This window comes from Mobula hypostoma, chromosome 6 (assembly GCF_963921235.1).
Source record: "Mobula hypostoma chromosome 6, sMobHyp1.1, whole genome shotgun sequence".
NCBI lineage: Eukaryota > Metazoa > Chordata > Chondrichthyes > Myliobatiformes > Myliobatidae > Mobula > Mobula hypostoma.
Genome location: NC_086102.1, coordinates 94395315 through 94408747, shown reverse-complemented (window position 1 = coordinate 94408747; position 13433 = coordinate 94395315). Strand labels below are relative to the sequence as shown.

The following is a 13433-nucleotide window of genomic DNA, read 5'->3' as shown; positions in this document are numbered from 1 at the left end:
CCCGGGATCAATAAAGTATGACTATGACTATTATCTACTTGTTTACCTGCCCTATCACTTCGGTTCCCATCTTCCTGCCAAATTTGTTGAAACCGTCCCCCGCAGTTCTAACAAACCTGCTCCTCCTCAGGTTTAGGTGTAATCTGTCATAACTTCCCCGGAGGAGAATCCAGAGAGCCATAAATCTGAAACCCTGCCCCTTGCACCAATTTCTTGGTCACACGTTCATCTGCCAAATTATCCTATTCTTACCCTCACTGGCGTGTGGCACTGGCAACAATCTAAGGATAACCATCTTGAGATCCTGCATTTCAGCTTCCTACCTAGCTCCCTATGTTCTCTCTTCAGGTCCACATTCCTTTTCCTACCCAAATCATTGGTAGCAGTGTGTACTCCGACTTCTGGCAGTTTATATTCTCCCTTTAGAATGCTGTGTACCTGATCAAAGACATCTCTGATCCAGGAACCTGGAAGGGGGAAATACCATCTGGGCGTCTATCATTTCCACAGAACAGCCTGCTGCTCTTATCAACTCTTCTCCCCCTTCCTTTCTGAGCCACAGAATTTTTATAGAATGTCATCGTTACTTCTCCACAGGGATAACTGATTGTGGCAGCCAAGCATTCAAAGTGAAATTGGTTCTTGATCCTTCAGTGCTGGCTCTTGCTAACACTGCAAAGCAGAACTCACTGATAAGGAACATGGTCAATCTACACATTGCTCTAGTGTGCCTGAGACTTTCTTAGTAGAGGTTGAGTTCACTTCAGAATAGAAGAGCTTGCAGACAAGTTCGCTGGCTAGGGGGCTAATAGCCAAGACCCCAGTGGACATCAGCTGTTTGCTTGGCAAAGGAGATGAGGGCAGTTTAGGTCTATCATCGAAGTACCACCACCTGTAGAAGAAGGGTCAAAGTTTAAATGCAGAATGGGGGAATAAACTTTCCCTTCAGCAGGGGTATTCACATTCTGGAAAGTTCTCAAGCCTGTTGGAAACTAGATTAGCCTGTAATTACTAGTGGTAAATTCAACTGTCAGTAATTTCTTCATTTTTCTTTGTAGGCTAAGGCTATTCTCGCCAAGATTGGATATCCCAACTTCATTCTGAACGACGATGCAATTAATAACAAGTACAGAAATGTAAAGTATCCAAGTTCTGATTGCCCCCTGATGCTTTGTTACAATTTGTATTTCAGCAAGATTCTATGCACACCATTGATCAGAAATACAAGTGGAAGTGGATTCAAAGTAAATAAAAGAAAGGGAAATCTTTGTCTTTGGAAAACCCATGTTTATTTTTAAATACTAAATATCACAGGTCCCTCAGAATTTGTTTTATGAATTGCTTTTGTATTAATGAGAATCTTGGCTAGAGCTGGTGGAATTTTATTTAGGCTATGCAGAAACCAGCTCAGTTATGTATTTCATTCATCTAGCACCTACAGGGAGAAAACACAGGTGCAGTGTGTTGTCCTCAGTTCTTTGGCCCTAGATCAGAACACAACGCCCTTTACTCTTCAAATCAAAATGCTTTAAACCAAGGAACAAGTAATTCAAGCTGGCCGCTACCTCCTGTCAACAGTTAATATTGATCCTTTTGGCCATTATTCTTTCTGTGGGTGCACTGAAAGGGAGCAGACTATGTCAGTACAACCATTAGATCATTGTGTAAAAAACAGTGGCAGGAACAGACCACTCTCCTTGGAACAAGAGGGGTCTCAAGCCATGTAGTAACATGTGGTTAAAATGATCTTGGCTTGACGTCAAGTAAGAGAAAATCCGCAGATGCTGGAGATCCAAATCAACAGACACAAAATGCTGGAGGAGCTCAGCAGGTCAGGCAGCATCTATGGAAAAGAATAAACAGTCAATGTTTCGGGCTGAAGCCCTTCATTAGCGCTTTCAACATATTCAATATCCTCTCTCTAGAGCTCTCTGGGCAGGGTACTTCCAAACACTCACTGCCTCCTGGGAGATGAAATTGCCTTATGAAGTAAGCTATTCCATCTTCTAGTTCCAATACACCTTTAATCAAAGTCATCTATCTATCAACTAGTTGTGGGTAAATAGTGGCTGTAATTGATTTAGTAGATCAATGGACTCTAACATTTAACCATAAGACACAGGAGCAGAATTAGGCCATTGAGTCTGCTCCACCATTTCATGGATAGGGATTGATAAATACTTTAGGATCCCAAAGGAAACTACAGTGTCACAGTGGCATTACAAGTGCACAGATATAAATATTAGAAGAGAAATATCAAAGAATAAAAAATGTTACCACAAACAGTCGAACAGGAGTGAGTCATCACTTCCCCAGCTTTAGGTTGACTCATTATAGAGCCAAATGGCCAGGGGTAAGAATAACCTCATATAGCGTTCTTTGGACCAGCGCAGTTGTCTTAGTCTATTACTGAAAGTGCTGCTCTGTTCAGTCAAGGAGACATGCAGAGGGTGAGAAACATTGTTCAGAACTGCCAGGATTTTCCGTAGGGTCCTTTGTTATACCATAGACTCCAGTGTGTCTAGTTCGACTCCTATAACAGAGACAGCCTTTCTAATCAGTTTATTGAGCCTGTTGGCATCACCCGTGTTGATGCCGTTGCCCCAGCACATCACCAATCAGAAAATTGTACTGGTGACAACAGACTGGTAGAACATCATGCTGATCCATTTTTCCTCTCAGCCCCAATCTCCTGCCTTTCCCCTGTATCCCTTCAAGCCCTGACCACTCAAGAATCTATCAACCTCTGCCTTAAATCTACACAAAGACTTGATCTCCACAGCTGCCTATGGTAATGAATGTCACAGATTCACCACTCCCTGGCTAAAGAAATTCCTCCTCATCTTCTTTCTAAAAGGACATCAGTCTATTCTGAGGCTGTGTCCTCTGGTCTTAGACTCTCCCAACATAGGAAACAACTCTGCACATCCACTCTATCAAGGTCTTTCACCATTTGATAGGTTTTGATGAGGTCACTCTCATTTTTATGAATTCTAGTGAATACTGACCCAGAGCCATCAAACGCTCTTCATATGACAAGCCATTTAAACCTGGAATCATTTTTGTGAAACTCCTTTGAACGCTCTTCAGTTTCAACACATCCTTTCTAAGATAAGGGGCCCAAAACTGCTCACAATACTCCAAGTGAGGCCTCACTAGTGCGAAGTCTCAACATTATATCCTTGTTTTGATTTTCTAGTCCTCTTGAAATGACTGCTAACATCGCATTTCCATAAAGGAGATTAACCTTTTGGGAATCCTGCACAAGGACTCCCAAGTCCCTTTGCACCTGTACTTCCCGACACTGTATTCCATCTGCTACTTCTTTGCCCATTCTCCTAATCTGTCTTAGTCCTATGGTAGCCTCTATACTTCCTCAAAACTACCTGCCCCTCCACCTATCTTTGTATCATCTGCAAACTTTCCAAAAAAGCCATCAATTCCATCCTTCAAATCATTGACATATAATGTAAAAACACAGACCCCTGTGGAGCAACACTAGTCACCGGCAGCTAACCACAAAAGGCTCTCTTTATTCCCACTCTTTATCTCCTGCCAATCAGCCACTGCCTTATCCATGCTAGAATCTTTCCTGTAATACCATGGGCTTGTAACTTCTTAAGCAGTCTCATGTGTGGCACCTTATCAAATGCCTTCTGAAAATCCAAGTACACAACAATCAATTCTTCTCTATCTATCCTGATTGTTACTTCTTCAAAGAATTCCAACAGATTAATCAGGTAAAATTTTCCCTTTAGGAAACCATGTTGACTACAGCCGATTTTATCATGTGCCTCCAATTACCCCAAAGCCACAACCTTAACAACTGAATCCAATATCTTCCCAACGACTGAGGTCAGACTAAACTGGCCGATAATTTCCTTTCTTCTTGAAGAGTGGAATGGCATTTGCAATTTTCCAGTCTTCCAGAACAATTCAAGAATCTAGTGATCCTTGAAAAATCATTACTAATGACTCCACAATCTCTTCAGCCACCTCTTTCAGACCCCTGGGGTGTAGTCCATCTGGTCCAGGTGACTTATCTACCTTCAGTCCTTTCAGTTTCCCAATAACCTTCTCTCTAGTAATGATAACTTTATACATTTCATGACCCCTGACACCTGAAACTTCCACTGTACTGTTTGTGTCTTTCACTGATGCAAAATACTTATTCAATTCATTTGTCGTTTCCTTGTCCCCCATTACTACTTTTGCAGGATCATTTTCCAGCAGTCTGATATTCACTCACACCTCTCTTTTACACTTTATGGATCTAAAGCAGCTTTTGGTATCCCCTTTTATATTACTAGCTTGCTTACTTTCATATTCTACCTTTACCTGTCATGGTCCGGTCCGTGAAGTCCGTATTCCGGTTCATGATCCGGTCCATCGACCCTTGCTCCAGGTTTTCCTGTCTACCCTGTTTCTGTTCTTGTTGAGCTCTAATTGAGGCAGCTGATGCTCGTTGGGGCTGGCTGCATAAATACCTTCAGAGACCAGGGCGTGGCTGCTGGATTGTGCTTGTCCTTACTCCTTGTATTCCTTCCCCTGACTTCTGTTTCCTGGCGTGAAGCCCTGCCTTGCCTTGCCGGTAACTCTCACCTCTTCTCGCCTTCAGTCTTGTCCTGGAGCCACCCTGTACCTAGCTCCCTTCCTGTCCCTTGCCTCCGTTGGGTAAGCCAGGCCGTCTTGCCGTTACCTATGGTTTGTCCTGTCCCTTCCTGTCCCTTGCCTCCGTCGTGTAAGCCAGGCCGTCTTGCCATTACCTGTGGTTGGTTCTGTCTCTTCCTGTCCCTTGCCTCTGTCGGGTGGAATACCGCGCCCTGCCCAGGAGAAGCCTCTAGCCAAGCCTCTAGCCTCCGGCCTCCAGCCAAGCCTTGCCTCAAGTCTCTAGCCTCTAGCATGAAGGCTCCAACCTCCTGCCTCCTGCCAAGCTTCACCTCTAGTCTCTAGCCTCAAGCCTGAAGGCTCCAGCCTCCTGCCTCCTGCCAAGCCTCGCCTCTAGTCTCTAGCCTCAAGCCTGAAGACTCCAGCCTCCTGCCTCCTGCCAAGCCTTGCCTCAAGTCTCCAGCCTCCTTCCTCCTGCCAAGCCTTGCCTCAAGTCTCCAGCCTCCTGCCTCCTGCCAAGCCTTGCCTCAAGTCTCCAGCCTCCTGCCTCCTGCCAAGCCTTGCCTCAAGTCTCCAGCCTCCTGCCTCCTGCCAAGCCTCACCTCAAGTCTCTAGCCTCCAGCCTCCTGCCAAGCCTCATCCTTGCCTAGTTCTGGGGTCTGAGCCAGAGGCAAGACCCAGGTTCTGGGTCCTTGTCCAATCTCTGGCTTGGAGTTCAAGCCCGGTCTCCTAGCTTTCTTGTCCAGTCCTGTTCCAGGTTCCCGGTTTTCCTGTCCATGTCCTTGCCCTCACCCTGTATCCTAGTCCTGTCCCTAGTACTTCAGTGTCTGCGTCTTGCACTTGGGTCCATTTCCAGCCTCTCCCGTATGACATTACCTTCTTAATGACTTTTTTTACCTGCCTTCTGTTGTTATTTAAAAGCTTTCCAATCCTCTAACTTCCCATTATTTTTTGCTCTATTATATGTCCTCTCTTTGGCTTTGACTTTCCTTGTTAGCCACAGTTGTGTCATCTTGCCTTTAGAATACTTGCTTTTTGTTGGGATGTATATATCCTTTGCCTTCTGAATTATTTCCAGAAGGTCCAGCCATTGCTGCTCTGCCAGCAGCCCTGCCAGAGTTCTTTTCCAATCAGTTCTAGCCAACTCCTCTGTCGTAGCTCTGTAATTTCCTTTTCTCCAATGTACTTCTTTTACTTCTTTACTCTGACTTCTCCTCAAATATCTTTCTTTTTAAATCTTTTTATTAAATTAGTACACAAAAAGTAAGCCATGTAGACACTAATACACTATTGCGATATAAATTTGCAAGAGATATTAATACACAAAAAAAAGTTAGTACAAACAGTGCAGTCTAGATATAAAATAACAAGGTAATATAATAGTATACTAATTTTCCATACATATCAGTAAAGAGAAGAAAAAAACTCAAAAAACCCCCCAAAAAACCCCACCGTGCAACTAATTTAAAAAGCAAAGCAAAACAATGGGCTAACTAGGTAACAAGTAGACTTAAACAACTTAAAACAATCACGTCCTCAAACCTGACCTCCATTAAAAACAGTTAAAAAAGCAAGAAGGAATCCTCAAATATCGATCATATTATGATCACTCACCCCATAGGGTTCTTTTATCTTAAGCCTTCTAATCAATTCTGGTTCTGGACAACATCCAATCCAGAATAGCTGATCCCCTCAAGGGTTCAACCATGAGCAGCTCGAAAAAGAAATCTCATAGGTTCTCCAGAAACTCTCCCTTTTGGAGTCCTGCACCAACCTGACTTTCCCAATCTACCTTCATATTGAAATCCCACATGACCATTGTAATGTTGCCCTTTTGGTAAGAATTTTCTATCTCCTGTTGTATCTTTTAGACTGCACCCATTCGACTGTTTGGGGGTCTGCATACAATTCCCATCAGGGTCTTTCTACTCTTGCAGTTCCTTAGCTCTATCCACAATGATTCAACACTTTCTGACCCTATGTCACCTCTTTCTAATGATTTGATTTCAATTTTTCCAACAGTGCAACACCACCCCCTCTGCCTTCCTGCCTGTCCTTTCAATACAATGTATATCCTTGGATATTAAGCTCCCAGCTAAAATCTTCTTTCAGCCATGATACTGTGATGCCTACAACATCATACAAGCCAATCTGTAACTGTGTTACAAGTTCATCAACCTTATACCATATACTGCACACATTCAAATATAATACCTTTAATCCTGTATTCACACTTTTGGTTTTGTCCGTCTTTTATGTTGCAACTTATCCTGTTGACTGCAATTTTGCCCTAACAACAGCCTCTCCTCATACACCTTGCCTCTACTGTAAATCAGCTACCTCATTTTCAGCACTGTCACTCTGGTTCCCGTTCCCTGCCTAATTAGTTTAAACCCTCCCGAACAACTAGCCAACTTTCCCACAAGGACATTGGACCTCCTCTGGTTCAGGTGTAACCCTTCCCTTTTGTACAGGTCGTACCTTCCCCAGAAGAGTTCCCAATGATCCATCAATCTGAACCCCTGTCCCCTACACCAGTTGCTCAGCCACACACTTACCTGCCAAATCATTCTATTCCTACCCTCAGTGGCACAATCATGGAGATTACTACCCTGGAGGTCCTGTTTCTCAGCTTTCTACCTAGCTCCCTAAAATCTCTCTTCAGGACCAAATTGTTGAGTGAACTTGGCCTTTTCTCCTTGGAACGATGGAGGATTAGAGGTGTATAAGATGATGAGAGGCATTGATTGTGTGGATAGCCAGATAACTTTTCCCAGGGCTGAAATGACTAACACGAGAGGGCACAGTTTTAAGGTGCTTGGAAGTAGGTACAGAGGGGATGGCAGGGTTAAGTTTTTCACACAGAGTGGTGAGTGCGTGGAATGGGCTGCCAGCGATGGTGGTGGAGGTGGATACAATAGGGTCTTTTAAGAGACTCTTAGACAGGTACATGGAGCTTAGAAAAAAAGTGGGTTATGCAGTAGGGAAATTCTGTGTAGTTTCTATATTAGGTTACATGATCGGCACAACATTGTGGACCGAAGGGCCTGTAATGTACTGTAGATTTCTATGTTTGATGTTCTTAACTCACCTTTGTCTATCTATTGGTGCCAATATGCACCACGAGTCCTGGCTGCTCACCCTTACCCTTGAGAATGCCATAGACCTATAAACCTGGACTCCCAAGTCCATTTACACCTCCAGTTTCTGAATTCGCTCCCCTTTTAGAAAGTAGTCTACCCCTTTTAGTCCTTCAGTTCCTACATTATATTTCATCTGCCACTTCCTTGCCATTCTCCTAATCTGTCCCTGTTTGCTCAATACTACCTACCTCTCCACCTATCTTTGTATCATCTGCAAACTTAGCCACAAAGCCATCAATTCTGTCATTCAGATCATTCATTCATAAAGTGAAAAGTTGCAGAACCAACAACTATTACTGTGGGAGCACCACTAATTACCAGCAGCCAACCAGAAAGGACCCCTTTTATTCCCAATCTTTGCCTTTTGCCAGCTTGCCAATCTTCTGACCCTACTAGTATCTTTCTTGTCATACCTCAGACTCTTATCTTGTTTAGTAGTCTAATGTGCAATACCTTGGCAAAGGGCTTCTGAAAATCCAAGTAAACAACATTCACTGAATCTCCTTTGAATATCCTGCCTGTGCTTTCTCCGGCAATATTTCCCCTAAAGGAAACCACGCAAGATGGCCTATTTTATCAAGTTCCTCTACGTACCCCGGAACCTTATCCATAATATTGGACTCCTAACATTTTCCCAACCACTGAAGTCAGGCTAACTAGCCAATCATTTCCAGTCATTTGCCTCCCTCCCTTCTTAAAGAGTGGAGTAATATTTCCAGCTTACCACGCTGACTATCCTTAATCAGTCAAGGCCTATCCAATACTTATACAGTGGCATGCAAATGTTTGGACACCCCGGTCAAAATTTCTGTGACTATGAATAGCTAAGCGAATAAAAGATGACCTGATTTCCAAAAGGTATTAAGTTAAAGATGACACATTTCTTTAATATTTTAAGCAAGATTACTTTTTTATTTCCATCTTTTACTGTTTCAAAATAGCAAAAAAGGAAAAGGGCCTGAAGCAAAAGTTTGGGCACCCTGCATAGTCAGTACTTAGTAACATCCCCTTTGGCAAGTATCACAGCTTGTAAATGCTTTCTGTAGCCAGCTAAGAGTCTTTCAATTCTTGTTTGGGGGATTTTCACCCATTCTTCCTTGCAAAAGGCTTCTAGCTCTGTGAGATTCTTGGGCCGTCTTGCATGCACTGCTCTTTTGAGGTCTTTCCACAGATTTTCGATGATGTTTAGGTCGGGGGACTGTGAGGGCCACGGCAAAACCTTCAGCTTGCGCCTCTTGAGATAGTTCATTGTCGATTTTGAGGTGAGTTTGGGATCATTATCCTGTTGTAGAAGCCACCCTCTTTTCATCTTCAGCTTTTTTACAAACTGTGTTATGTTTGCTTCCAGAATTTTCTGGTATTTAATTGAATTCATTCTTCCCTCTACCAGTGAAATGTTCCCTGTGCCACTGGCTGCAACACAAGCCCAAAGCATGATCAATCCACCCCCGTGCTTAACAGTTGGAGAGGTGTTCTGTTCATGAAATTCTGCACCCTTTTTTCTCCAAACATACCTTTACTCATTGTGGCCAAAAAGTTCTATTTTAACTTCATCGGTCCACAGGACTTGTTTCCAAAATGCATCAGGTTTGTTTAGATGTTCCTTTGCAAACTTCTGACACTGAATTTTGTGGTGAGGATGCAGGAAAGGTTTTCTTCTGATGACTCTTCCATGAAGGTCATATTTGTGCAGGTGTCGCTGCACAGTAGAACAGTGCACCACCACTCCAGAGTCTGCTAAATCTTCCTGAAAGTCTTTTGCGGTCAAACGGGGGTTTTGATTTGCCTTTCTAGGAATCCTACGAGCAGTTCTCTCAGAAAGTTTTCTTGGTCTTCCAGACCTCAACTTAACCTCCACCATTCCTGTTAACTGCCATTTCTTAATTACATTACAAACTGAGGAAACGGCTACCTGAAAACGCTTTACTATCTTCTTATAGCCTTCTCTTGCTTTGTGGGCATCATTTATTTTAATTTTCAGGGTGCTAGCCAGCTGCTTAGAGGATCCCATGGCTGCTGATTGTTGGGACAAGGTTTGAGGAGTCAGGGTATTTATAAAACTTTGAAATTTGCATCACCTGGCCTTTCCTAATGATGATTGTGAACAAGCCATAGCCCTAACAAGCTAATTAAGGTCTGAGACCTTGGTAAAAGTTATCTGAGAGCTCAAATCTCTTGGGGTGCCCAAACTTTTGTATGATGCTCCTTTCCTTTTTTTCATTCTAAAATTGTACAAAACAAAAATAATACACTAATCTTGCTTAAATTGTTGAAAAGAAAGTTTCATCTTTAACTTTATGAGTTTTGGAGATTAGTTCATCTTCTACTCACTTAACTATTCACAGTAACAGAAATTTTGACAGGGGTGCCCAAACTTTTGCACACCACTGTATATCTTTTAAATAAATTTCCCACAACTGATGTCAGACTCATTGGCCGATAATTTCACAGTTTCTGTTCAAGCCTTTTTAAAATAGTGGAACAACATTGGCTAACCTCCAATCCGCTGGTACTTCTGTCGCTAAGAGAGGTTATTGTCCAAATAACTTCCTTAACTCCAGCCATTGCTGCTGGTGTCTCTTTTCAATCAACTATGTCTACCTTCTCTCTCATTGGTAGATCCTTCCTACTTATTTGACCTAGTCTCCTCTTTAAAGTACAATCTATATCTTAGCAACTCTTATGGTAGTTTTTTTTTTAAATGGACATTTTAACTCAGTTAAAAATAGTCTGGGATTATGGAATTTGGAAAGTATTTTGTGCACGAGCCAATTAGTTTTCTGGTTAATTATGAAGCATCTTCCTTGATAGAGACGGTTGCTCTGTAACATTTTTCATAGAGTATTTCAACACAGATACAGTTGCATTTTCATAGCACCCGTTGTGACTTCAGGTCCCCACCATATCCATGCCTAAGACCTATTAATATCAAGCCATGTACACTATGGTGTTTTGAGGTCTCATTAGTACTTAAATTAGGGAAGTTTGGGGTTATGCACTTTGGTAGGAAGAATAAATGTACAGAATATTGTCTAAATGGGGAGAGAATTCAGACATCCAAGGTGCAAAGGGACTTGGTTGTCCTAGTTCAAGATCCTCTTAAACTTGCACATTGAGTCAGTGGTGAGGAAGGCAACTGCAATGTTAGCATTCATTTCAAGAGGGATAGAACATAAAAGCAAAGATTTCTTTTGAGGCTTTAGAAGGCATTGGTCAGACTGTATTTGGAATGATATTGGCCCCATTATCTAATGATAATGCGGAGGGTCAAGAGGAGGTTCACAAGAATCATCCTACGAATGAAAGGCTTAGTGTATGAGGAGAGTTTTATAGCTCTAGGGCTGTACTCAATGAAGTTCAGGATGATAAGGCAGGAGTCTCCTTGAAATGTACTGGATACTGAAAGGCCTGAATAGAGTGCACATGAAGAATATTTTTCCATTAATGAGAGTCCAGAGTCTCAGGGCACAGCCTCAGAATGAAGGACATCCCTTTAAACTGAGAGGAGAAGAAATTTCTTTAGCTAGAGAGTGATGAATCCGTTGAATTCATTGCCACAGAGAGGCCATGTCATTTTGTGTATTTGAGGCAGAGATTTATAGTTTCTTGATTGATAGAAGAGTTTAAGAATTTCGGGGAGAAGGTAGGAAAATGGGGTTGGAAAAAAAAGCAGCCATGGTTTAGTGGTAGAATAGATTCAATGAACTAAATGACCTACTTTTGCACCTATATCTTATGGTCTTACATACTGAGCAATCTCTGTTTTATGAGGCCGCTTACAGATTCTAACAGTCTTCTCAGCAACATACATCAAAGTTGCTGGTGAACGCAGCAGGCCAAGCAGCATCTATAGGAAGAGGCGCAGTCGACGTTTCAGGCCTGAAACGTCGACTGCGCCTCTTCCTATAGATGCTGCTTGGCCTGCTGCGTTCACCAGCAACTTTGATGTATGTTGCTTGAATTTCCAGCATCTGCAGAATTCCTGTAGTCTTCTCAGCAAAGTCACTTGAACCAGTAGAGATCATGCACAGATTAGCTGGGATTTACAGGTACACTGTACCTTTAGAAACATAGATTATCTTGCATTTACACCCAATCATTACTCCTCCTGTTTAGTGAATAATGTTTGAGCCCAGGAATGTAAATTGAAAGAGGAGTCTGATCTATGTGACAGAGAGAGAAGTTTAACCCAAAGATCCACAGTCCATTTTGTATGGAATGTGAGTGATAATTGTAGGGTGATTGCATAAACTGAGTTTTGGGTAATTTGAAATGTTTTGGTAAATTAGTTTATTGTCTAGGGGTGACTAAAACTAGAAGGGGATTAAAGTGGGAGCAAGGGTTAAAGGGAATGTGAGGGGTAAATATTTCACACTGAGTAGGTGGTATCTGGAATGAGATGCCAGAGAAGATGGTGGAGGTAAAAACAGTATCAACATTTAAGGAGTATCTGAATAGGAACTTGAATGAGTAGGATATAGAGAGTTACGGGATTAATGCAGGCAACATAGACATGGAGATGAAGGGTGTACTGTGCTGTACATTGTGCATTATGCTATCATCCTAAATTATGTTCACTTGGTGACTGAATGGAAAGAGGGATTAGTTTGAATAACTCTTGTTGGCTGGTTTGGACATGATAGCTGAATGTCCTCTTTCTGTGCTGCAATTGCTTTGATTCATGTCTAGCCTGATTCATTACTTGGAACACTCACCTGGTTTGTCCTCTGCCTTTATAGGTGACTATTTCAGCAACGGACTACTTTGGAAACTTGCTGAGTTTTCTTAGGTTTTATGCCCAGCTGGATTTCCGAGATCTCAGGCGCCGTAGGCCGAAGACAGAGTGAGTCTGTAAATACTGTCATTCTCTTTATACTTCCTTATCCAGCCAACACATGCAAGCTGTTGAGCATTACTGCTTACAAATGTGGATCCCATTACACGAAGTGAGAGGGTCGGTGCGCTGCTATTGTATCTGCCTACTCAGTGTAGGGAGGATCACATACTAACACAGGCTGTCACCAGTCCCAGGCAACTGATAGGCACACGTTTAATTACCATTCAACCATATACAAATATAGCCAAACAAAACAGTGATTCTTCAGGGACAGTGTGCAAAGCACATTATCACAGCACGTAGCACACATGTTTATGATTTCAGAAAAGCATACCATCACAAAGGGAAAAAAAAACATAGCCCAATTCTGAGTTGTCCTGGCCCAGTTTGTTCTTCCACTGAGTGAACACTGGAGGCATTGCTGAGCAACCTCTGGAGGCAAGCACTGAGTGAACTCTGGATGGTGGGGAGGGGCAGCACCGACAGGAGGGGACAGACCCAACCCACTAGCAAATCCAATGGCACGCAGCCAACTGGCGTCCTTTTCACTGTGACTGCAATGGGCAACTTCAAGGCATGATGGCCTTTTTTGGTGAACAACTGAGGCAACACATCTCCACCACCGTTGGTCTCACCAATGAACCAGTGAACTGGTTTTTGCCAGTTACCAATGGCCAAAAGGGTCTTGCAATCATGATCAAAATGTCCAAGATAATCACTTGCACCTTTTTTTGGACCGTGCACCATCTTGGCACAATGGTACACAACAAGTCCAGGCAACAGCACAACAACTGTATGCCATAAGTCCAGCTCCATTGCTATCAAGCAACTCTCCGGTGAGGTAG

The 13433-nt window shown here is 42.7% G+C and overlaps 1 protein-coding gene across 1 annotated transcript in view; it reads left to right on the top strand.

The window, feature by feature from the left end:
• The window catches only part of phex (phosphate regulating endopeptidase homolog, X-linked), a 94112-nt gene that overhangs the window by 33930 nt on the left and 46749 nt on the right, over nucleotides 1-13433 (top strand). Inside the window, exons 9-10 of the mRNA XM_063052535.1 lie at nucleotides 1059-1136; nucleotides 12491-12594. Of these exons, the coding sequence (XP_062908605.1) occupies nucleotides 1059-1136; nucleotides 12491-12594 (182 nt within the window). The remainder of the gene's footprint in view (nucleotides 1-1058; nucleotides 1137-12490; nucleotides 12595-13433) is intronic.